Source organism: Podarcis cretensis, assembly GCF_951804945.1.
Source record: "Podarcis cretensis genome assembly, chromosome: 5".
NCBI lineage: Eukaryota > Metazoa > Chordata > Lepidosauria > Squamata > Lacertidae > Podarcis > Podarcis cretensis.
The window spans coordinates 11,831,069-11,857,621 of NC_137174.1; the positions used below are offsets into that span (position 1 = coordinate 11,831,069).

Consider the following 26,553-nt stretch of genomic DNA (forward strand, 5'->3'; position numbering starts at 1 on the left):
AAAGCCAGGTTACCTCAGGTAAGCGTATGGTACCTCAGGTTACATACGCTTCAGGTTACACTCGCTTCAGGTTACAGATTCCACTAACCCAGAAACAGTGATTCAGGTTAAGAACTTTGCTTCAGGATGAGAACAGAAATTGTGCTCCGATGGCACGGCACGGCAGCAGCAGGAGGCCCCATTAGCTAAAGTGGTGCTTCAGGTTAAGAACAGTTTCAGGTTAAGTACAGAACTAAGTACTTAACCCAAGGTACCACTGTAATATCCGTTACGCTGTCCATTCTTTAACATAAGTCACATGACTTACTTAAGTATCTGCGTAACTTTCAAAGCATTCATTCATTTCAATGTAAAGGAAATATCAAAACTATGTAAAAATAGTAATTAATTATGCATTGTTTGCATAATTAACAACTATGTATTCTTTTGGTTGATTTCCACAAACATGTGAACTGCAGCAATTTCTGCTTCCTTTTCCATTTTCGTCAGAATTCTCCAACATCCCGTTCTCTTCTTTCACCTGCCACCAGTAGCCCTGGTGTGATACTTCCTCTCCAAAGTAACCCTACACAGTCCAAACTACTTCAGAATCTTAATTTGTTGGCAGGGTCTAATTATTATGGTCTGCCACCATCAGAACATCCTTCCAGGAGGTTTAACAAAATGTTGGTATGTAGAACAGATACTTTAACAGTACAGTGGTGCCTCGCAAGACGAAAAGAATCCGTTCCGCGATTCTCTTCGTCTAGCGGTTTTTTCGTCTTGCAAAGCAAGCCCATTGACGGCTTAGCGGATTAGCGCTATTAGCGGTTTAGCGGCTTTTAGCGGCTTAGCGGCTTAGAAAAGGGGGGGGGGGAGGAAAAAACCCCCGCAGGAACTCGCAATACATTTTCGTCTTGCGAAGCAAGCCCATAGGAAATTCGTTTTGCGAAGCACCTCCAAAACGGAAAACTCTTTCATCTAGCGAGTTTTCCGTCTTGCGAGGCATTCGTCTTGCGGGGCACCACTGTATCTGGCTAATAATAATAATAATAATAATAATAATAATAATTTATTTATATCCCGCCCATCTGACTCGGTTTCCCCAGCCACTCTGGGCGGCTTCCAGCATTATTATATTTGCAATGCAATCTTATGCATGTTTACTCAGAAGTAAGAATCACTGCATTTGGTGGCGCTTCCTCTCTTATGTATGTTCTGCAGGCTTAAGGATGGAACGTGATCCAGTTGGATGGTCGAAGTTCAAGCAGTCCAAATCCCACTTTATAACAAGGCAAAACAGCCCCCATGGACTCCATTATCCAAACACACAAAATAAGAATTTGCATATTGATTCCCCACCCCTGTGAGGTGGGCCAATGCAACTCCCATTACACAAGCAGAGAGATGAGCCCACTGTCCTCAATGCCTTCCTGTACATTCTTGCAGCTATCCCATGACACGAGTGCTAAACTTCTGTGGCAGGGAGACTGCTGAGCTTAAACAGAACCCTGATCTTTTAAGTTCAGGTCCCAACAGGTGGGAGGCAACAGGATTTACAGTGGTACCTTGGTTTACAAACTTAATCCGTTCCAGAAGTCTGTTCTTAAACCAAAGCGTTCTTAAACCAAGGCGTGCTTTCCCATAGCAGCAGGGGACTCAATTTACAAATGGATGCAGATGATCTAGTATTGACCTTGCAACAGCCAGACACTAGTACTAAAAGAGTACTAGAACTAATTGAAATATTTGGTCGAGTAGCAGGTTTTAAATTGAATAAACAAAAAACGAAGGTGTTGGAAAAAAATTTAACAATGGAAGAAAGAGAGAGTTTTCAGAATGAAACAGGCTTGGAAATAACAAAAAGGGTAAAATACCTGGGGGTAAACTTAACATCCAAGAATGTGAACTTATTTAAGGATAATTATGAAAAATGTTGGTCAGATGTTAAAAAGGATCTGGAAATATGGTCAAGGTTGAAACTTTCCTTGTTAGGCCGAATTGCTACTATTAAGATGAATGTATTGCCTAGAATGCTGTTTTTATTCCAGATGTTGCAGATTGTGGACAAGATGGACTGTTTCAAAAAGTGGCAGAAAGACATATCAAAATTTGTCTGGCAGGGCAAAAAGCCCAGAATTAAATTCAAGATTTTAACTGATGCAAAGGATAGAGGGGGGTTTGCCCTGCCGGACTTAAGACTTTATTATGAATCAGCAGCTTTCTGCTGGTTGAAACACTGGCTACTTCTTGAGAACACCGACATTTTGGATCTGGAAGGGTACGACAATAGTTTTGGTTGGCATGCATACTTATGGTACGACAAGGTAAAGGTGTATAAAAGCTTTAAAAACCATATTGTAAGGAAAGCATTGTATAACGTTTGGATTAGATACAAAGATTTGATGGAAAGTAAAACTCCTAGGTGGGTGTCACCAATGGAAGCTAGGGAAGTAAAAAAGCTTAATATGGATTCTAAATGGCCAAAATATCATGAGATTTTAGAATATGATGGCGAAAGGGTGAAACTTCAGAGTTATGAGAAACTAAAGTCTAAGGTTCGAGATTGGTTGCATTACCATCAGATAAATGAGACGTTTAAACAGGACAGGAAAATAGGATTTCAGAAAGAGAAGTCAAAACTAGAAACAGAATTGTTGGAACCCAATACTAAGAACTTATCAAAAATGTATAACTTGCTGTTAAAATGGAATACACAGGATGAAACGGTGAAATCAGCTATGATTAAATGGGCACAAGATATCGGTCATGATATTATGTTTGCTGACTGGGAACAGTTATGGACCACCGGTATTAAATTTACTGCATGTAATGCCTTAAAAGAAAATATTATGAAAATGATCTACCGGTGGTACATGACCCCAGTCAAGCTTGCAAAAATTTATCATTTGCCTAATAATAAGTGTTGGAAATGTAATGAGACTGAAGGCACTTTCTACCACCTTTGGTGGACCTGCCCAAAGGTGAAAGCTTTCTGGGAAATGATCTATAATGAAATTAAGAAGGTCCTTAAGTGGACTTTTCCTAAGAAACCAGAGGCTTTCCTCTTGGGCATGGTGGGCCAAGTGGTGCTAAGGAAGGATAGGATTTTCTTTATGTATGCCACTACAGCAGCAAGAATTCTACTGGCAAAGTATTGGAAGACGCAAGAACTACCTACTCTGGAAGAATGGCAAACAAAGGTGATTGACTTTATGGGACTGGCCGAGATGACGGGCAGAATCCGGGACCAGGGGAAAGAGACAGTGGAAGAGGACTGGAAGAAATTCAAAATATATCTTAAAAATAATTGCAAAATTGAGGAATGTTAAGATGTCAGGGGGTAAGAAGTAAAGAATTGCAGCAGTAAACAAAAAAACTTAAGAAATTTTTATGAAAGGGAATTAAGACAATGGACCTAAGGGTTGCTAAAGAATTATTAAACAAGGATGCAGGGATGGGGAGGTATGGGGGAGTCAAAGAAAAAAGGGTATGAACTGATGAGCATGAAGTCATACTGTTTTATACTGTTTTTATTATTTGTTTGGAAAATTAATAAAAATTATTATAAAAAAAAAAAATCAATTTACAAATGGAACACACTCATCAGGAAGCGGAACATGTTCTTATTCCAAGGCAAAGTTCACAAACCAAAACACCTACTTCCGGGTTTGCAGCGTTCTTAATCCAAGTTGTTCATAAACTAAGCTGTTCTTAAACCAAGGTACCACTGTAATCATTTATGATTTTGCTCCTATAATCATAAATCAGCACATACAATTTAGAGGTAATTTTGTGCTTACGGGCCCATGCGCAAAGCCTTTTAGCTTTGTCTGACACCTTCAGTGTAAGCAAATATACTATTTTATCAAATGATTGTTGTCATTATTCATATTGTACGTAAACATTTTTTTGAAGAGCTGTTCCAAGTCATCTCTCCCAGCCAGCCTGCAGCCAGCCTGCCTGCCCAAGATGGATGGCAGTCTTCCTTCTCCCTTCTTCTTCCCAGAACACCTTGCTCAAAATCTCTCCTTCCTTGTCACCTCACACCCGGTTACCTTGGCAACCTTCCCAACCTCCAATCTCTGTTCACACCTCAGGGAAAGGAGAGAGGACATTTCTCTTGCATTGCCAATGACTCTCAATGGCCCTGTATTGATTCTTAATAGCCCTAGCTTAGCCAAGTCATTTTGCAGAGGCTAGCCCAGGAATTCCACTGCAGCTCCTGTTCTCCCTTCATATGCCAAAGAATCAAAATCCTACCATTTATTTAGAGTTGCCATATGTCCTCTTTTTCCAGGACATGCCCTCTTTTTCATGGGTATGTGAAATAAGAGTCATCATAGCTATCCATAGTTAAAAGTAAGTTAAAGGTAGAGGGATCCCTGATGGTTAAGTCCAGTCGCAGATGACTCTGGGGTTGCGGTGCTCATCTCACCTTATACGGCTTCCAGGTCATGTGGCCAGCATGACTAAGCCACTTCTGGCGAACCAGAGCAGTGTATGGAAACGCTGTTGACCTTCCCACTGGAGCGGTACCTACTTATCTACTTGCACTTTTACATGCTTTTGAACTGCTAGGTTGGCAGGAGCAGGAACTGAGCAACAGGAGCTCACCCCATTGCGGGGATTCGAACCGCCGACCTTCTGATTGGCAAGTCCTAGGCTCTGTGGTTTAGACCACAGAGCCACCCGCATCCCTCTATAGTTAAAACTAGAAACCGGCAAATGTGTCCCTTTCCTTTTTTGCTCTTCAAAATATGGCAAACCTAATTTATTAATTTCTAGGATTTTAGTGGGTCCCCCTCCTAAATCTTTAACAATATACAGTGGAACCTTGGTTTTTTTAACATAATCTGTTACGGACGGACAGACGTTCGACTTACAAAACATTCAAAAACCAAGGATCAAAGGGCTGTCAAAGGGCTGTCAGCAAGTTCAATGGGGGGAAATGAAAAACCCCATTTCCATTAGAAAATGGAAGCATTCAATTTCGGGTTTTTGGCGTTCAGCTTCCGAAACGTTCAGAGGCCAAGACGTTCAAAAACTGAGGTTTGTATAAAGGTAAAGAGTAAAGGGACCCCTGACCATTAAGTCCAGTCGTGACCAACTCTGGGGTTGCGGCGCTCATCTCGCTCTATAGGCCACGGGAGCCGGCGTTTGTCCGCAGACAGTTTTTCTGGGTCATGTGGCCAGCATGACTAAGCCGCTTCTGGCGAACCAGAGCAGTGCACAGAAATGCCGTTTGCCTTCCCGCCTGAGTGGTACCTATCTATCTACTTGCACTTTGACGTGCTTTTGAACTGCTAGGTTGGCAGGAGCAGGGACCGAGCAACGGGAGCTCACTCCGTCACGGGGATTCGAACTGCCGACCTTTCGATCAGGAAGCCCTAGGCTTAGTGGTTTAGACCACAACGCCACCCGCATCCCTGTATAAGCAAGCACAATTTTGAATTAATTGGTGAGAGGAAAGAGGAAGAAGTTTAGATCCCAAAGCAAAATAAATAAATAAATACATGTTTGTGCTGAAGTGGGAATGAGCAAAAGGGGGTAACCTGGCCGTGGTCTGCTTGTGCCCTCACTAAAGTCCTACCCCTTTCAAAATTCACCAGACCCTCACTACTGAAGCAAGTGGAGGCCTGCTCATAACTCTCTCCTCCCTCCTCCATGGTAAATTATCTTCAGAATGGCTCTCTGGTGAACTCTGCTGGCATATTTGTTGTTCTGGTCTAATTTTATAGAGCCCAGCATAGCAGTGGGGTGGGCGAGGATGGTGCAGAAAAACTATTCTAGCAACCAGGAGGCAAAGCAAAAGACCTGGGAAGAATATATGGAAAGAGGACCAAAAATTAAAAAAATAAAAAAGAGAGAGAGGGAGAGAGAGAATTATACCTGTCGGCAACACTAGACCAGGAGAACTTTTCACTTTCTTCACAGGAATTATTTTAACAGCAGAAACAGAGCGTGAACATAAAGGGACATCATTCGCTGCAAACATAAAAGTACAGAAGATGGTGCGTCCAAGTTGGGAAGAAACAAAAGGGGGAGGGCACGTGGGGAAACATGACATAAAGTATTCAAACAATGGCTGAAAACTTGATAATTAAAACATTAGGCTGTCATATGCATCTCTCTCCCCAACACAAACCAAGAAGGCTTCGATTTCCAGGCAGTCTGGAACAGGAGGCTTGTAGTGCTTCTCTGACCTCACCACGAAGGAGACTAGAGAAATGAGGGTAACTTTCCCCTCTTTCTTATCTCCCTGAGATATGCTCCTGCTGTTGTGAGAATGCCCAGGTTTAAGACTGGTTACCAGTCCCAATATGAAGGGCCAGATTTAGGTTTGATGAGGCCCTAAGCTACTGAAGGTAATGGGGCCCTTCATATGTCCAGCTGTCCTTTGTCAACAACAAATTGTCATCACTGTTTTTCTTGTTGAATATATGCTATATGGTAATTTATGGACCTAAAGGTAAAGGGACTCCTGACCATTAGGTCCAGTCATGACCGACTCTGGGGTTGCGGCGCTCATCTCACTTTACTGGCCGAGGGAGCCGGCGTACAGCTTCCGGGTCATGTGGCCAGAATGACTAAGCCGCTTCTGGCTAACCAGAGCAGTGCACGGAAATGCCGTTTACCTTCCTGCTGGAAGCTATTTCTCTACTTGCACTTTGATGTGCTTTCAAAGTGCTAGGTTGGCAGGAGCAGGGACCGAGCAACGGGAGCTTACCCCGTCGTGGGGATTCAAACCGCTGACCTTCTGATTGGCAGGTCCTAGGCTCTGTGGTTTAACCCACAGTGCCACCCGCGTCCCTTACTGAAGGTAATGGGGCCCTTTATATGTCCAGCTGCCCTTTGTTCACAACCAATTGCCGCTGTTTTTTGTGTTGAATATATGCCATATGGTAATTTATGGACCTAATAGGTATCTAAAGCCATTTGCGCATAACAAATACAGTGGTGCCTCGCAAGACGAAATTAATCCGTTCCGTGAGGCTCTTCGTATAGCGGTTTTTTCATCTTGCGAAGCAAGCCCATTGACAGCTTAGCGGATTAGCGCTATTAGCGGTTTAGCGGCTTTTAGCAATCAGCTGTTAAGCGGCTCATCAGCAGATCAGCTGATAAGCGGCTTTGCAGCTTAGGAAAAGGGGGGGGAAAGGGGGGGGAAACCCGCAGGAACTCCAAGACATTTTCGTCTTGCGAAGCAAGCCCATGGGGAAATTCGTTTTGCGAAGCGCCTCCAAAACGGAAAACCCTTTCGTCTAGCGGGTTTTGAGTCTTGCGAGGCATTCGTCTTGCGGGGCACCACTGTAGGAGCCTACACAACACAAAACACTGTTGCTGCATGTAGCTTTTATTTTATTTGTTTTTTATCTTATATTTTGGAAATGCATATCCAGTTTTTTTCCTTTAAATTTTCTTGGGGCCCTAAGCTAAAGCTTGCTTAGCTTATACATAAATCCGGCACTGCCAGTATGTTATTGTTACAGTGTGTGTATGTGCACCTGATTCTGGCGGATGTCCTTTTCTCTGAAATATACTCACATCTTACAGAAAGGGGAAGGGATTTTTCTCCATTTTGTTTAACTGCTCCACATACATGCTCCACCACCAACCTTAAACCCTCCCTCCGCAATGTTCACTATAAACTATAAAGATGCAGACCAATCACCTTTCTCCCCCTGCCTGCCTGCCTTCCTTTTCCAATCCTCTCTTCCTTAACCGACACCGTAACATTCCTCGCCTCTGATTCTCTCAGCAGAAGACGACATTTATGAACTCGGAGTCTGCTGAATTCCTGTCTTTGACGCCTTTTCCCCCAACCCCCAGAGTAGAACTGGGGGCTGCCCAAATTAAACAACTGAGAAATCCAGGATCCCAGAAGAGCTGCAATTTGACAGCAGCGTGTCAACTGCCCCCGCCCACCCTAAAATAAGATACAGCTGCAAAAGAGAGCAGCTATTGCCTATGGCATTCAGTGTGAACCCAGAGGTTTGCTGTCTTGAGATGAGCTGCTATAGGGTCTTCCTATCTCAGTCCCCTCAACTTTCTGCAAGTCTGGAATGAAACGTTCACTAGACAGCAGCAAGCTCTGCTCACCCTCAGCCATATTATTGACAATGCAGCATCACTGTCTGAAACAGTTACTGCTTGCTTGCCAACATGCTTTGCACAGAAGAAAACATCTTCAGTCTGGGTTATAAACTGCTTGAAAGCTAAAAGGTAAAGGTAAAGGGACCCCTGACCATTAGGTCCAGTCATGGCTGACTTTGGGGTTGCGGCGCTCATCTCGCTTTATTGGCCGAGGGAGCCGGCATACAGCTTCCGGGTCATGTGGCCAGCATGACTAAGCCGCTTCTGGCGAACCAGAGCAGCACACGGAAACGCCGTTTACCTTCCTGCCAGAGTGGTACCTATTTATCCACTTGCACTTCGATGTGCTTTCGAACTGCTAGGTTGGCAGGAGCTGGGACCGAGCAACGGGAGCTCACCCCGTCGCATGAATTCGAACCACCGACCTTCTGATCGGCAAGTCCTAGGCTCTGTGGTTTAACCCACAGCGCCACCCGCATCCCATGCTTGAAAGGTTACGTCAGAGAAAACTTTAGTCTATACAATGGTACCTCTGATTGCGAACGGGATCCGTTCCGGACGCCCGTTTGCAACATGAGCAGAATGCAACCCGTGTCTGTGTGTGCGCAGGTCGCGCTTCGCCACTTCTGTACATGCGTGTGACATCATTTTGTGCGTCTGCACATGCACAAGCGGCGAAACCCGGAAGTAACCCTTTTCGGTACTTCCAGGTCGCCATGGGACGCAACCTGAAAACGTTCAACCTGAAGCAAACATAACATGAGGTATGACTGTATGTGAAAAGCTCCAGAACTTATTTTGAAATACAGTGGTACCACAGGTTAAGTACATAATTCGTTCCGGAGGTCCGTACTTAACCTGAAACTGTTCTTAACCTGAAGCACCACTTTAGCTAATGGGGCCTCCTGCTGCCACCGCACCACCAAAGCACGATTTCTGTTCTCATCCTGAAGCAAAGTTCTTAACCTGAAGCACTATTTCTGGGTTAGCAGAGTCTGTAACCTGAAGCATAGGTAACCCACACTGTACTGCTGACTTTGGCAATAAGCCCAAGTCACAACTGGGACGCAGGTGGCGCTGTGGGTTAAACCACAGAGCCTAGGACTTGCTGATCAGAAGGTCGGAGGTTTGAATCCCCACGACGGGGTGAGCTCCCGCTGCTCGGTTCCTGCTCCTGCCAACCTAGCAGTTCGAAAGCACGTCCAAGTGCAAGTAGATAAATAGGTACTGCTCCGGCGGGAAGGTAAACGGCGTTTCCGTGCGTTGCTATGGTTCGCCAGAAGCGGCTTAGTCATGCTGGCCACATGACCCGGAAGCTGTACGCCGGCTCCCTTGGCCAAGAAGGCGAGATGAGCGCCACAACCCAAGAGTCGGCCGCGACTGGACCTAATGGTCAGGGGTCCCTTTACCTTTATTTCACAACTACAGGCATCTCTGAATTTATATGTGTCCAATTGACATGTGAGCATGTGCTTACTCATCACACTGAACCTGGAAGTGACTTTTAAAAATGGCAAGAACAGCCCCCAAGGGGTTTTTGGTTGTTGAAACATGGCACAGAAAGATTCAAGCAGCATATACAACTAATGAATCATATATGTAGCATCTGAACATGGGTATAGAAAGAAGCCCTTTGTTACCATACACAGCACAGATCTCACCTCTATAGGAAACAAGGGAAACTGTGTGGCAAGAATGCAGAATAAAATGGAAACGCCACTCATGTCCTTATTTTTAACCCATTAACCTATGTGTTCTGGAACTCTGGAGAAAAGCTACCAAGGGAAAAAGGATGAAATAAACCAGGCATCACAATACCACAGCTGTCCATGGAAGCACAGGTCAAATCTGTGTCCAGGGCAGCTGTTTACCAGCTCCATCTGGTACACAGGCTGAGACCCCACTTGCCGGCGGACTGTCTCACCAGAGTGGTGCATGCTCTGGTTATCTCCCGCTTGGACTACTGCAATGCGCTCTACATGGGGCTACCTTTGAAGGTGACCCGGAAACTGCAATTAATCCAGAATGCGGCAGCTAGACTGGTGACTGGGAGTGGCCGCCGGGACCACATAACACCGGTCCTGAGAGATCTGCATTGGCTCCCAGTACGTTTCCAAGCACAATTCAAAGTGTTGGTGCTGACCTTTAAAGCCCTAAATGGCCTCGGTCCTATATACCTGAAGGAGCATTTCCACCCCCATTGTTCAGCCCGGACACTGAGATCCAGCGCCGAAGGCCTTCTAGCAGTTCCCTCATTGCAAGAAGTGAGGTTGCAGGGAACCAGACAGAGGGCCTTCTCAGTAGTGGCACCCACCCTGTGGAACACCCTCCCATCAGATGTCAAGTAAATAAGCAACTATCCTATCTTTAAAAGACATCTGAAGGCGGCCCTGTTTAGGGAAGTTTTTAATATTTAATGCTGTATTGTTTTTAACACTCTATTAGGAGCCGCTCAGAGTGGCTGGATCTCAGTGTCTGGGCTGAATGATGGGGGTGGAGACGCTCCTTCAGGTATACAGGGCCGAGGCCTGTATACCTGACCGAGACCGAGGTAAAGGACCCCTGGACAGTTAAGTCCAGTCAAAGATGACTACGGGGTTGCGGCGCTCATCTCGCTTTCAGGCCGAGGGAGCCGGTGTTTGTCCACAGAAAGCATTCCAAGTCATGTGGCCAGCATGACTAAGCCGCTTCTGGCACAACGGAATACCATGACAAGTGCCAGGGCACACGGAAATGCTGTTTACCTTCCCCACGCAGCGGTGCCTATTGATCACCTAGCACTGATGTGCTTTTGTACTTCTAGGTTGGCAGGAGCTGGGACAGAGCAACGGGAGCTCACCCTGTCGCGGGCATTCGAACTGCCGACCTTCTGATCAGCAAGCCCAAGGGGCTCAGTGGTTTAGATCACAGCGCCACCTGTGTCCCCTCAATTTTTATTGCCGTTGCCTTGAGATGCTTGTGTAGAAGGTGGTTCATATACTAATGCTACTACTACTACTATTTTGTATTGTTATTCAACATACCTCTGTCTTGTCCATTACTGCCCAGTACCAGGCCATTCACAACAGTGCTTCCAACTTCAACTTCTTTGCATTCTGAAAGAAGAGCAGAAAAGATCAGTACAACCTTCTTATGCTGAATCCACAAGGACAGGAAAGTTTCCAAGGTGCCCACTGTATACGGAAGATACAAGAGCAAGGAACAGGAAACAGACTTGGAGCATGATGCCCCGTGCAATGGGTACCCTAGTTCAGGGAAGGGGACACTCAAGAAAAATGCAAATTGTCTGCCCTGTGGGTTAAACCACAGAGCCTAGGACTTGCCGATCAGAAGGTCGGCGGTTCGAATCCCCACAACGGGGTGAGCTCCCGTTGCTCGGTCCCTGCTCCTGCCAACCTAGCAGTTCAAAAGCACGTCAAAGTGCAAGTAGATAAATAGGTACCACTCCAGCGGGAAGGTAAACGGCGTTTCCATGCGCTGCTCTGGTTCGCCAGAAGCGGCTTAGTCATGCTGGCCACATGACCCGGAAGCTGTACGCCAGCTGCCTCGGCCAGTAAAGCGAGATGAGCGCCGCAACCCCAGAGTCGGTCACGACTGGACCTAATGGTCAGGGGTCCCTTTACCTTTACCTAATATTGGAACATACCATAAAATCACTTAATCGGTCGTTTCCAAAAGATCATACTCATTGCTCACATTCATTCAATCTCTCCCACTCAAGAGTTTCCAGCAGCTTCTCCCTTCTTTTCCTGAGAGGCGTTGTGCCCTTAATTACTAAAGGTTGATAATGGGACAGGTAAAGCACTGCCTTTCTCGCCTACGACCACCCTAGCCAGCGAAACTCTGAACCTGTTGAACAGCTGCCTCCCACACAGCCGTTAAAAGACATAGAGCATTGTGAAAGCAAAGGTGGCACAGCTATTTTTAACACTGTTGCTGTGAGTTGCACGCCTCTCTCCAGAAAAGGACTCTATCATTCCAGGTTGAGTCAGCAAAGGAAGTACATTAAGGAGGAGGGGACTAACTGAAGCAGGGCAGTGGCGACTGACTATCTGGTGAGTTCAGTTCAGGGTTCTTGTGCAAATGCAAAACAACAGAAGTCTACAGGTGAAACTCGGAAAATTAGAATATCATGGAAAAGTTCATTTATTTCAGTAATTCAACTTCAAAGGTGAAACTAATATATGAGATAGACTCATGACATGCAAAGGGAGATATCTCAAGCCTTTATTTGTTATAATTGTGATGATCATGGCGTACAGCTCATGGAAACATCAAATTAACAATCTCAGAAAATTAGAATATTAAATGAAATCAGCAAAACAAGGACTGCAAATAGAGCGATATTGGACCTCTGAGAAGTAGAAGCATGCATATGTACTCAGTACTTGGTTTGGGCCCCTTTTGCATCAATTACTGCCTCAGTGTGGCGTGGCAGAGATGCTATCAGCCTGAGATTGTTATTTTGGGGTTTTCATCAGCTGTATTCTAATTTTCTGTCTGTGTGTGTGTGTGTGTGTGAGAGAGAGAGAGAGAGCGTGCTTGGGCAGAAGAGTACTATCCTTACTGGTGAGCCAGAACAAACAAAATAGGGAAAGAAGGAAGAGGAGAAGAATAATTTTCTTGCATTCTCCAATGACTCTTGCAATAATCCCTGCCTTCTCTGAGGGCTGCCTTGTTCTCCCTTCCACACACAGTCTTCTAGAGCCGGTCTAAACAGCCCCTTAACTTTCCCCCAAAGCCAAATTCTCATGAAACAAATTCTGGAGTAAATGCTCAGATGAGGTTTCTTTTTCTTCCGTCTTACTGTCTAGGTACCTCTACTCCAGCAGCTGTAAGGAGGAATGGGATGTATAAATCCCGATATACTCCCAAACGTCAGCAGAATGTCTTGACACCTTTACAAGTTTGCCGCAAGAGTATGGGGAGGTTTTCCTTTTGCACGCCCCTCCAGCAAAAGGATGGATCTCGTTTTGATTTAGCCAAGATTAATCAAGATTCAGGCAAGCTTTATCAGGACCATGGAGAGCATTCAGAGCTACAGTAGTTCTTCACACACCCAAGTGTTGGTAACGGAGGAATGTTGTCTCAGCAAAGAGCCGCAGTTATCTGAAACCTTATTAAAGTCCAGCTAGCCTGTTCTTTGTTGTTGTTGTTGTTTAGTTGTTTAGTCGTGTCCAACTCTTCGTGACCCCATGGACCAGAGCACGCCAGGCACTTCTGTCTTCCACTGCCTCCCACAGTTTGGTCAAACTCATGCTGGTAGCTTCGAGAACACTATCCAACCACCTCATCCTCTGTCGTCCCCTTCTCCTTGTGCCCTCCATCTTTCCCAACATCAGGGTCTTTTCCAGGGAGCCTTCTCTTCTCATGAGGTGGCCAAAGTATTGGAGCCTCAGCTTCAGGATCTGTCCTTCCAGTGAGCACTCAGGGCTGATTTCCTTCAGAATGGATAGGTTTGATCTTCTTGCAGTCCATGGGACTCTCAAGAGTCTCCTCCAGCACCATAATTCAAAAGCATCAATTCTTCGGCGATAAGCCTTCTTTATGGTCCAGCTCTCACTTCCATACATCACTACTGGGAAAACCATAGCTTTTACTATACAGACCTTTGTTGGCAAGGTGATGTCTCTACTGTTCTTTAGTTGGCCCCATCTCCAAAGAGAAGTTGTCTGCCCTCTTTTAATTCTTCCCTCCTATTGAAAATGAATTTCAATAGGGACAAATGTAAGGTTATGCAGTTAGGCAGGAAGAACCAGATACACAAATATTGGATGGGCTTACTAGCAGCACATGTGAACAGGATCTAGGGGTCTTGGTGAACCACAAGCTTAATATGAGTCAACAGTGTGATGCAGCAACAAAAAATGCTAATGCTATTCTAATAATAATAATAATAATAATAAATTTTATTTATATCCCGCCCTCCCCAGCCGAAGCCGGGCTCAGGGCGGCTAACGATAATCAAATAATCGAACAATCAAATAATCACACATTCTAAAATATTTCATTATAAAAATTAATTAAAATCAAATTAATGGCAACCGATTAAGCAAAATTCTGTGCAGGTTGCCAGAGGAGGGAGTCAGGCTGCGCCCTGACCAAAGGCCTGGTGGAACAGCTCTGTCTTGCAGGCCCTGCGGAAAGATGTCAAGTCCTGCAGGGCCCTAGTCTCTTGTGACAGAGCGTTCCACCAGGTTGGAGTCGCAGCCGAGAAGGCCCTGCTCTAGTTGAGGCCAGCCTAACCTCTCTGAGGCTTGGGACCTTGAGGATGTTATTATTTGCAGACCGTAGGTTTCTCTGTGGGGCATACCAGGAGAGGCGGTCCCAACAGACGTCCCACTCTATTCTGCCTTGGTCAGACCACACCTGGAATGCGGTGTCCAGTTCTGGGCTCCACAATTTAAGAAGGATGCTGACAAGCTGGAACGTTTGCAAAGGAGGGGAACCAAGATGATCAAGGGTCTGGAAACTAAGCCTGGTGAGGAACGCTTGAAGGAGCTGCGTATGTTTAGCCTGGAAAAGAGGAGATATGATAGCCATCTTCAAATATCTCAAGGGAAGAGGGAACATGGTTGCTTTCTCCTGCTCTGGAGGGTAGGACCTGAACCAATGGCTATAAGCTACAAGAAAGGCGATTCCGATTAAACATTCGGGGAAAACTTTCCGCCAGTTAGAGCTGTTTGGCAGTAGAACAGATTCCCACGAGAGGTGGTGGACTCTACTTCCTTGGAGGTTTTTAAGCAGAGGTTGGATGGCCCTCTGTCAGGGATACTTTAGCTGAGATTCCTGCATTGCCAGGAGTTGGACTAAATGACTCTTGGGTCCCTTCCAACTCTACAGTTCTATGGTTCTGTAACTGCTGCTTCAAACAGGCTGGGAAGGTGTAATCTCTTCTGAAGACTTATCCTCAGAGTCCAAGGATAGAAGAAGAACCACGCCCTCTGGCTAGGGGAGCATGGGAGGTGGTAGTGAAACATTGCTAATAATAATCTATTTTTTGAGACACATTCCTGAGAAGCTAATAGGTAGTGCATTCATGAGTACTGTGTATGCCTCAAAGAAGAAGAAGAAGAAATCACTCTGGAGTTGCATGTCCTTCAAACATCAGGGACGTTGTGAAAATTAATTACACTGACACCAGGTGATGAGAGTACATGTGTGCTGGTCCAGGGGGGAGGTTACCGTGGGGCGAGGTCCAGGACCTGAGTCGAGGGTCGGCAGACAGTCCTCCACGGGCGAAGCAGGGTCCACAGCGAGAAGCCGGGCAAGGACAGGAACTCTGGGGGAACAGGACTGGATGCTGGCCGAAACAGCTCTTCAACGACGTTGCTCCCACAACCTGGGACCAGGCTGACTGGCCTTCATCTTCTCTGATGCCAGTGGCGATCCCGGCCCCCAGGAGACCCGCCTCTCCTGGCCTTAAGGCGCGCACTCCTCCTGGGAGAAACCAGTTCCCTTCACCTCTCTGCCCTGAGCCTCTGCAGTTCAGGAGAGGCTGAAGGGTTACTGGGCCCAGGGGGAGACTCACCTGCAGGCACTGAGTCCTCAACCACCTCCAGAGCCAGAGTGGATTCACCTGGTGCCTGCTCCTGAGGATCCGGCACAGGTGCAGACGCTTCAGAATCAAGGCCCTGCCCCAGCTCAGCCGGCCCTGGAGGTGGGGACTCCTGTGCAGGCTGGGATTCCTCCGGTTCAGCCTCTGAATCGGATTCCCAGGCCATCACACCATGAATGGGAGGACATAAGAAGGGTTCAGCTGGTTCAAGCCCCAAACCTGGCACTCTGTTCTCAGGGTGGCCAGCTAAATTCCATGGAAAACCCACAAGCAGATTCCCACCAATTGTGGTTCCCACCAATTGTTTCCCCCCCTCCTTCTTTTTATCCAAATTTTAAACAAAACATATTATCCAGAAACATATCATCCTTATTCCCCCCCCCCCCATTTTTCCTCCCTCCCCTTACACAACCCCCAGTTCCAGTCTTTGATTTCTCCAGAAATGCTGTTTTCTGCATGTTACACAGTTGTATAGATCCTCAAACTATTTAGCTGATTATTATCAATAAAAAGTTTGTGAATGTTTATTCAAAACCAGCCAAGGAGTCCAGTTCGCTTTGTTGCGTCTTCAAATACTTTGTAAAGGGTTCCCATACATCTTTAAAGTCACAGTTATCCTTGTCCCGTAGCTTGTATGTCAGTTTTGCCAGTTCTGCATAATCCATCAATTTTTCTTGCCATGATTCTTTAGTTGGGGTTTCTTCCTTGTGCTATTAAAACTCTCGTGGCCGTTGTCACATACATGAAGATGTTTTTCAGCTTTTTTGGCAGATCTTTCCCTACAATCCCTAACCGGTTCCCACCAATTGTTAATCAGAGTCACAATGCTTCTGACAGTGGGCAAATGAGAACACCGTTGAGTTGAAAAAATTACCAGGGAGCTTAAATGTGTGGGCTTACATCACAACAAACAGCTTAAGGCTTCCACCTTTAACACATTTCTGTTAGCGGCTGAAAAATCTGCACAAAGGGACAAAAAGAGTTAACTCGGCAAAACAAAACCCACTATAGTGTAATTTGAGCAGACTTGCTAATATTGCTCTTTGCCCGCCACTGCAGGAGGAAAATGAGAAAGCCGTTTCCACTTTTATTCTCCCTGATCTGGTGAGTTCAATCATATAGACTGCTACACTGTGCTGAGACTTCAGACTTGCAGCAGCAGCAGCCTCCAACCTCTAGCCGAGGACTGTTCTGGGACCTCAAAATCAAGCTCGGCTAATAAATTAGAAATCAAGGAGATCAAGGGCACAACCCGCATTTTGCCCCTGAGTATAAACAGCAGCTTAAAGGAGAACCCACACTCAAGTATACGACTTAAAATATTTGCATGCTTAGGGAAATGTCTTATTTGACATCTGAGGCAGCCTTGCCAGACTTGTTGTTGATCTTCTGGGCCTTTTTGGAATTCTAGGTCAGCTGCGTTCCAAGCAGAAAAATTGTCAACATCTAGTCAACATCAGGTTCCTCGCCCTCAATCTAGCTACTCCGTAAGGATGCTGTTCCTGGAAGCTAGGGGTGCAGGTACCGGTCAAATGTAATACCTGAAGTTACTCCTAGAATGCTGGGATGGTTCTCTGCATTGCTTCCAGCAGAATACATTATGGTTACCAGATGTCCCCGTTTCCCGGGGACAGTCCCCAGATTTACAAATCTGTCCCCGGAACGTCCCCGGATTTCATTTAATGTCCCCAGATTTATATTTTAAGTGCTGTAGATTTATTAGTATGGAATGAATGTTGCATGATTGGTTCAACGGCACAAGACACATCATATGGGGACTTCCGGTGAGCCAAAATGGTGGTCGCCACGGCAGCGAGCAGCTCTTGAAGCCAGCCAGAGCCAATTGCTCTACCAGGCTGACTCCGGGCTGCTGAGACTGCCGCTGCCACCGCCACTGCCAAGGGGGAACCGGGGACGCCCGGTGCGTCAACTGGGGGAACGGCTGACACACACACACATGACCCAAATCGAGCCGGGAGCAAGAGCACCCGGCCAACTGCCCAGCGGTGCTCTGGGGCCAGTAAAAACCCCGGAGCCAGCGCAAGGAGAAGGAGGAGAGGAGAAGGAGAAGGAAGAGAGAGAAAGAAGAAGGAGAAAAAAGAGGGAGCCCCGACCTTGCTGTGCTGCCGCTGAGGAGGAGAGGTAGGAGAGCACCAGGAGGGCAAGGACACGTGGCCGAGCCCAGGCCCAACCCGAGCCTACCCCACAGCGGCTAGTGCTCCAAGAGAGCAGGCCGGAGCCCAGAGGAAGACCGTGTGACAGAGGAGACCATAGAAGATAAGATATTACTTCTTAATATTTTTTATAAAAAAAATAACTTTTTTTCTCTTAAAAAAAAAGTGTCCCCAGATTCTTTGAAAAAAATCGGGTAATCTTAGAATACGTCATTCACGAGAGGACAAGAGGTGGAAGAAAAATACAGGGAGAGCCAACTTACCAGAAGTCATCGTGCCAGAGGATCTTGGCTTCTCCACATGCGAATTCGGATCCTTTCTGTGAAATGAAAGACAGGAAAGGTCACAAGTTTATGTCAGTAGCCTGGATAGCTCAGTTGGTTGGAGCATGGTGCTGATCATGCATAGGTTGCAGTTTTGATCCCTGCATGGGACAGCTGCATTTTTCTAAATTGTAGGGGGCTGGACTAGATGACCCACAGGGTCCCTTCCAATTCTACAGTTCCATGATTCTATGCCCACAACAACTAATATAACATTTTGCCTTTCTACAGTAGGCTAGCTTCTATGAGCAAGAGACACAAAGAGAGGCTTGGAGGACCTTATTCAGCCCCAACTCCTGTTCTACAGTGCTAAAAAACAGTTTCAATATAAAAAAGGTAAAGGACCCTTGGATGGTTAAGTCCAGTCAAAGGCAACCATGGGATTGCGGCGCTCATCTCGCTTTCAGGCCGAGGGAGCTGGTGTTTGTCCACAGACAGCTTTTCCGGGTCATGTGGCCAACAGGACTAAACCGTTTCTGATGCAACAGAGCACTGTGACGGAAACACCGTTTACCTTCCCGTCGCAGTGGTACCTATTTATCTACTTGCACTGGTGTGCTTTCAAACTGCTAGGTTGGCAGAAGCTGGGGCAGAGCAACGGGAGCTCATTCCGTCATGGGGATTCGAACCTCCGACCTTCCAATCAGCAAGCCCAAGAGGCTCAGTAGCTTAGACCACACCTGCATGTTTCCCACAGTAATGGTGTCATATTACATGTGCAAGAGCTAAAAACGACGTTCCTACTGAAACTACCTTTCCCCCACTTTCTCCCACTCCATTTTCATAGCCGTGAGGGGAAGAGGGACCCATCAAACTCTGCAGCCAGAGACAACCGCAGTATTTAAGGCTTAGCAAGAAAACACACATCCCAGGTGTTTATCTGTCATGGGGCTGGCTGCCTTACTCTTTTCTCACATCTGGAGAACTCAAGAACATAAAAGTGGGAACCCTACTGATGAGAGCCAAGGTGAAATCATGTTCTGGGGGATGCGGCAACCACAAATGGTCTGGCTCAACAAGGATTTGCCTTTTCAGAATTTGTTAACACTTATCTCAAAACTGCTCTAGGTAGTCTGCCTCGGGATTCCACACACACACACACACACAAACTCAACACTGCTGCAAGTCTGGTGTCTCCTATATTGTTGTTTTAAATGTTGTGTTTTTAATATCAATGTTGTATTGTAATTGATGTAAGCTTCCTTGTGACTTAAGGGTGAAGCCCTGCATGTTTGCTGCTCAGAAATGGAGCTACCAGCAGGCTGCTTGCGACGCTCAGGGTTCAAGCCCTTGTGTGGGCTGACCCATGGTGTCATGCGCTGTAGGAAACACTTTGGTTTCTTAACGCCTGCCCAGTTGTGTCTTGCCTGTATGTTGCGTAAGGTCTTATTGTGGGATCATTCTGCTGCCGTGATGTGTTGGCTCTTTCTGCACATTAATTTTTGTGCATGAAACATGGTGAATGGCAGCTGCCATGGATGCCGACATTTGAGGGCTCATCCAGACTTCCATTTGTGAAACATTTCTAAGCACATGTTTCAGACACAGGCCAGGTTTTCCATGGACTATTGTTTGCTCCAATTCAGCAGTAAAACACTGGTTTCCCCAGGGAAAGCGCCGGGATAGAAAGAAAGAAAGAAAGAAATGCTCAGATGTGAATCTTTAAAGCCCAGACATGTGCCTGGAAAGCGCAGCGCAAAAGGAAGTCTGAATGCACCCTATGAATGGCTATATTCCATGTTGCTTGAAGAAAAGCTAAGGTTAATATTTGGGCTCAAAAGGGAACTCAGAGGGCATACATTTTACAAATGCCCTCCCTTTACTCTCCGCCCCCCCTTTACCATCTGTTAGTGTTTCTTGTGGGTGGCGCTGTGGTCTAAACCACAGAGACTAGGACTTGCCGATCGGAAGGTCGGCGGTTCGAATCCCCACAATGGGGTGAGCTCCTGTTGCTCAGTCCCAGCTCCTGTCAACCTAGCAGTTCGAAAGCACGTCAAAGTGCAAGTAGATAAATAGGTACCGCTCCGGCGGGAAGGTAAACGGCGTTTCTTTGTGCTGCTCTGGTTCGCCAGAAGCGGCTTAGTTATGCTGGCCACATGACCCGGAAGCTGTATGCTAGCTCCCTCAGCCCGTAAAGCGAGATGAGAGCCACGACCCCAGAGTCGGTCACGACTGGACTTAACTGTCAGGGGTCCTTTACCTTTACCTAGTGTTTCTTGCAGATGTGCTAATGTCCTACAGATAATGCTCAGTTAAGAGTGAAGAACATGGTTGCTTCCGCTGCAAACATTTTGCTCCCCTTTGCAGCCCTAGCTTTGAACAATCAAATCACATTCAATGAGGCCATAGCTTAAAGTGACATCGTTTTGCTGCCAGAGTTGCCCACAGCTGCGACTCCATTACATCAATACTGGGGGCCTTTTGGCACAGGGGTCCCATGGGGGCAGGCTGCTAAGAGGCAAACTAATGGAATGTTCTGCTCTTTTTCCCCCTGGAAAACACCGAAGAATAAGAGAGGGAGATGTTGTTGGCGTCCCCGTTTCTGCTGATAAAAGAATGCATTCACTTTTGTCCCATTCACTCCTGGCCTTTCTACAGCGTTGCTGCATTTAGAGAATGTATCTCAGCATCCTGGTCCTGAACACAGAACGAAAGAGTTATAGACTTGTGGTTAAAATGTGGCTTTGGTGGCAGATGGTCTTTCCTCCTTTCACTGGACCTTTGTTGCTAATTAAATGAACAATGGGAATATATTCTTAAATTACTTTCAGCTCGCAGCCTATCCGCTGGTGGACGTATTGTGGGTTAGCAAGTTTTTCATCTTCTTCCCCAGTTCATATTCCTCAGAACTAAAACACAGTGCGAACTGTGTTGTTCTTTGTATTTACTGTATTACATTTCCCCCTACCCTTCCCTCCAAGGATCTTTATATGGTTCTCCCTGTTTTGAAGGGATGCGGGTGGCACTAAACCACAGAGCCTAGGACTTGCTGATCCAAAGGTCGGCAGTTCGAATCCCCGAGACGGGGTGAGCTCTTGTCACTCGGTCCCAGCTCCTGCCCGCCTAGCAGTTCAAAAGCACATCAAAGTGTGAGTAGATAAATAGGTACCGCTCCAGTGGGAAGGTAAACAGCGTTTCCGTGCGCTGCTCTGGTTCGCCAGACGCGGCTTAGTCATGCTGGCCACATGACCCAGAAGCTATACGCCGGCTCCCTCGGCCAATAAAGCGAGATGAGCACCGCAACCCCAGAGTCGTCTGCGACTGGACCTAATGGTCAGGGGTCCCTTTACTTTTACCCTGTTTTGAAAGGTAGCTTAGGAGAAATGTGCTTTCTTTCTTAGCCTGTTGTGCTCCAGAGAGACAGAAAGTCTCCATGTGGGCTTTGTTTAGGAAGCAGAAGTCATGCTGGCCTATTCTGGACAACTGAATCAACCTAGGCACTAGTTGCTTAAAAAATGAAAGAAATAAGTAAAAGAAGAATAGATTCTAAAGCGAATGGACTATGAAGAACTGGCGGAACTAACGGCAAAAGTAAGAAACCAGAATGGCTGACTATTCATGGAAGAATGGAAGCCCTTTTTGGAATATCTGAAAAAATATATAATCAGATGAAATCGCGAGCAGGATTTGAAACATGAGGAGTGGTAGAAGGTTGATAACACATGAAATAGAATTATGTGTCTTAGGTGAAATGTTGGTTAGAATGCAATATTGTAAACAGGATGGGATTAAGAACAGTGTGGAGCGAACGCCGGGAAGTCAAGGTTTAAAGAGAAATGTATAATAAATTTGGAATCTGGAATATATATGTGAACATTATGAAGTTTAATAAAAAATTGACCAAAAAATATGAAAGAAAGATGCCAACAACCTTGGCCCGTGTTGATAATATTGCAATGGTGTGAAGAAAGCAACCTGAACACGTATTTTTAGAAATATATCCTACTCTCCCAGTCTTCTCCCATCCAAGGGAGTGATAAGGTCTGTATGTACCTGCTTAATTTCAGCAATTATACCACACCAGATGCTCCCAGACCATTCATTTCACCCCATTACCAATACAGTGGTACCTCGGTGTGATGGGATGATGAGCTGCTTGTGCGTAAAAGCTTAGTCCCTCAGGGTTTGCTCAGCTTAGCAAAACTCTGTCTTTAGCGGAGCCCTTAAGCATGGCTCCCTCAGTCGCTGGCAGAATCCGACAGTGGGCGTTTGCGGAATCTCTTCCAACATAAAAGCTCCTTAACGGAAACGCGTCTTCTGGACTCTCGGCGTGACAGTTTCCGGCGAGGTGTGGGTGTCCCTATAGGAGGTCCTGAAACTTCCTCACTGTTTTCGTTGTCCCAGACCCCTTCTTCCGACTCCCTTTCCCTCGGAGCTCCTTCTCTCCCCCTGCTGGTTCCTTCCTCTGCTGTTAAGTCTCTCCTAACCTCCTTGAGCCCTTCCACCACCTGCTCTGATGGCAGTTCCCTGACACTCGGGTTACAGATACTTCAGGTTACAGACTCCGTTAACCCGGAAGTAGAGCCTCTGGTTAAGAACTTTGCTTCAAGATGAGAACAGAAATCGCGCAGCGGGAGGCCCCATCAGCTAAAGTGGTGCTTCAGGTTAAGAATGGTTTCAGGTTAAGAACAGACCTCAAGAATGAATTAAGTTCGTAACCAGAGGTGCCACTGTATTTTTTTTAATGTATTGCCTTTTTTACAATTCAAGCCATGAATACATTCCAGAGCAGGTCTTTGGCCCTTGCTACAAAAAACTTGCTATATAAAACTACATTGGTACCTCTTGTTAAGTACTTAATTCGTTCCGAAGGTCCGTACTTAACCTGAAATTGTTCTTAACCTGAAGCACCACTAGCTAATGGGGCCTCCACCCGATTTCTGTTCTCATCCTGAAGCAAAGTTCTTAACCTGAAGCACTATTTCTGGGTTGAGTGTAGCAGACATTGGTCTGCTTCACACAGGCAAAGAGCCAAGGTAAAAATTGTCCTAAACCATTTTTTTTTTTTAAATTGCAGACCAGTCTGACCCCCAAAATCCAAAGCACAGGTAAATTATAGTGATCAGCAACTAGACTTGTAAGGAGAAAATGTATAAAGTTCTTTATATGTGATACTATCTAACTGTAACAATTAGTCTGCTATTCAATCTGTAATAGGACAATGCCATGTAAAAAAATATCAGCCACATTGTACTGCAAACTTCTACAACAACCCTGTAAAGTAGGTCAGTAATTTGTTCTTGTATTGCTGCTGTAGGACGGCCTAAGCCTGCCTAACAGGTTAATGACAGAGGCGAGGTCTGAATTTAGGAAGGCCCAAGCTGACGGATCACTGCGCTTGCCATTATGACAACAAAAATGCTGCAACAGGAATGGCACACCTCCAGGCATCTCACAGGTCTCCTCGCATAACCCTTGCCAATCCTTTGGATGTGTGATAGATATAGACCTTTGTAGCTCTGACCAGCTCCGAGCCTTCTAAAAAAAAATATCAGAAACTCTCTCAACAACAGCTGCAGTAGAGCAATGCCTCAAAAACCAGGACAGGACTAGAAATTAAACTATACAAGAGGCCAGAAATATTTACAGTGGTACCTTGGTTCTCAAACTTAATCCGTTCCGGAAGTCTGTTCCAAAACCAAGGCGTTCCAAAACCAAGGCGCGGTTTCCCATAGAAAGTAATGCAAAATGGATTAATCCGTTCCAGACTTTTAAAAACCACCCCTAAAACAGCAAGTTGACATGGATTTTACTATCTAACGAAACCACTGATCCATAAATTGAAAGTAATAAACAATGTACTGCAGTGTTCCACACAGTCACAAAAACGCAAAGTAAATAGCAAAAACAGACAGACCTCAGCATTCAAATCTGAAGTGCAACAGTCAAAACAGAGCACGTTTGGCTTCCGAAAAAGGTTCACAAACCGGAACACTTACTTTCGGGTTTGCAGTGTTTGGGTTCCAAGTTGTTTGAGTACCAAGGCGTTTGAGAACCAAAGTACAGTGGACCCTCCAGATACGAACTTAATTTGTCCCGGGAGCCCATACGAAAAGTCCGTATCTGCAGGCGTCGCTTCTGCGCACACGCATGGCGCGATAAAACGCTTCTGGGTTTGCCATGTTCGTAACTCGAAATTACGTTACCCGAAGGTAACGTAACCCGAGATACCACTGTACTAGAGAGCTAAAATTGGACACACTGCCCCCTTACCTTTGGTCAGGTTCTTCTACCAGAGCAGGTGCCATATTCTGCACTCCTCATTTCAACTGGGGCGTAGAGTTATCACCCCGAGTCCGAAGCATGCTGTGTGTGTCCTGCTTGGCTGAAGTGTAGGAAGAACTGGCATCAGGAAACAGTCTTTCTGTCCTTCTGACACCTTTAAATACTCCATCCCACCCCCGGCTGTGCTTTATAATTAGAAGAGCTCATCTGAGTCATGTCATTGGCCTCGTCCTCCTCCTCCTCCTCCTCCCAGCCAGCCTGGCACAGTCTCCCTCTCACTTGGACAGCAGCCAGAACCGCAATTCTTTTTGGCAGATCGGGGTGGAATCGGTGGAGAGGGACTTGCCGGCTCGAAGAGGAGGAAAAAGTCCTTTGCAGAAACAGTGGGCTGAAACCAGGATGTGTCGCATGAGGAAAGCAGGCAAGCTCAGCCTCGGTGTGATGGTGGCCAGAGGGTGGCCGAATGTCGTCATTTTCAAATAACCGGCATCTACTATGCGTGCCACCCGTTCCAGCTCTACGGGGCAGGGATCACACCGGCTGTCAGGCAAATATTTCTACAGTCGTCAGCTCAGTAGGAGGAGGGCTGTGGGTTTTGTTTTCTCTCTAGCAATGGGGAATTCGCAGTGGGTTGTTGTTGGTTTTTCCCCCTGGGTGAATTTTCTGCAGGAACTAGAGCTTGTGTGGTTCCAGCATCAGGCAGGAGCCTGGGTGATCAGCTTTCAAATCTCCACTTAGCCCACTGGGTGTACTTGGGCCAGTCACCATCTCCTGGCGTAACCTACCTCGCTGAATTGTTGTGAGGATTCAATGGAGATGGAGGGAGAAGCCTGTACACATTGAACTCCGTGGGGGAAAGTTGGGACATAAAAGTAACATTAAATAAATGAACAGGAAATGGAAACGGCTGGAGCCTTTAGCTCACAGTCTCTCTCTGCGGAATTGAAATTGCAAATATCTTTATAGGGGGTGAGGAGAGAATTGACAGCAACCACGGCAGGGCCACGGTAATCCAAGGAAGAATCAGGACCGCCCGGACCAGAAGAAAATTCCTTGCATGGGAATAACTTCCACATAGGAAACATATGCTCCTGTGCTCAAAATATTCAGTGGGGTTTGACACATGGCAAAATATTTCTGCTTCACCGCATACTCACAGGGAAGAATCAGCTACTAGTCATAGCTTGCCTCTGTGTACATTGGGAGGCACATATGCATTCACCAAACATGACAAAAATGCAGGCCGGATTCTCACGCTGCCTTATGCAGAAGTGACTTGGTTCTCATGTAATGTGACTCTCGGCATAAGCCTCAGCAAGCTCTGACCACGCTAAGCCTCTGCTATCTTAACCCACTGTAATCTAAGCCACTTTTTAAGGCCTACAACACAATCCTCTTAGACGCCGGGGGGAATTGCAGTACTAGCCTAAGCAGCCCACCACCCACAAGGGCCAGCCTTGACATACCTGACTGGTGTTTCTCAAACTTAGGTCCCTAGCTGTTGTTGGACTACAACTCCCATCATTCCTAGCTAGCAGGGCCAGTGGTCAGGGAGGATGGGAGTTGTAGTCCAACAATAATAATAATTTATTATTTATTATTTATTTATATCCCGCCCATCTGGCTGGGCCTTCCCAGCCACTCTGGGCAGCTTCCATAAAAACCAAAAATACAGTAAAATCACACGTTAAAAACTTCCCTGAACAGGGCTGCCTTAAGATGTCTTCTGAATGTCAGGTAGTTGTTTATCACTTTGACATCTGCTGGAAGGGCGTTCCACAGGGTGGGCGCCACTACCGAGAAGGCCCTCTGCCTGGTTCCCTGTAGCTTTGCTTCTCGCAATGAGGGAACCGCCAGAAGGCCCTCGGCGCTGGACCTCAGCGTCCGGGCAGAATGATGGGGGTGGAGACGCTCCTTCAGGTATACTGGACCGAGGCCGTTTAGGGCTTTAAAGGTCAGCACCAACACTTTGAATTGTGCTCGGAAACATACTCGGAAACAACAGCTGGGGACCAAAGTTTGAGAAACACTGTTAGACCTAACGATGTATTGACCTTAGAACTTGCTCCTGACTCGTTGACTGATTTGATAAGACAAAAACCAAAGAATATAATCCAGAAACAATGGAAATGTCTAAATGATTATTTATGTAGACAAGGATCAAATGTAAGGTATTGGTTATGTTTAGAATAGATTTATG

At 46.2% G+C, this 26,553-nt stretch overlaps 1 protein-coding gene across 34 annotated transcripts in view; it reads right to left on the bottom strand.

The window, feature by feature from the left end:
• SORBS1 (sorbin and SH3 domain containing 1) overlaps positions 1-26,553 on the bottom strand; it is a 200,782-nt gene that overhangs the window by 100,940 nt on the left and 73,289 nt on the right. For 9 of the 34 annotated variants that reach the window (XM_079975043.1, XM_079975034.1, XM_079975017.1 and 6 more), the window contains exons 1-4: positions 24,342-24,717; positions 18,069-18,124; positions 11,097-11,168; positions 5,872-5,967 (exon numbers count right to left, since the gene is read on the bottom strand). In XM_079975043.1, coding sequence (XP_079831169.1) covers positions 5,872-5,967; positions 11,097-11,168; positions 18,069-18,124; positions 24,342-24,376 — 259 coding nt within the window. In that variant the 5' untranslated portion in view covers positions 24,377-24,717. Of the gene's footprint in view, positions 1-5,871; positions 5,968-11,096; positions 11,169-18,068; positions 18,125-24,341; positions 24,722-26,553 lie in introns of those variants that run through there. The other 25 variants (XM_079975023.1, XM_079975018.1, XM_079975022.1 and 22 more) reach the window with 10 other exon arrangements.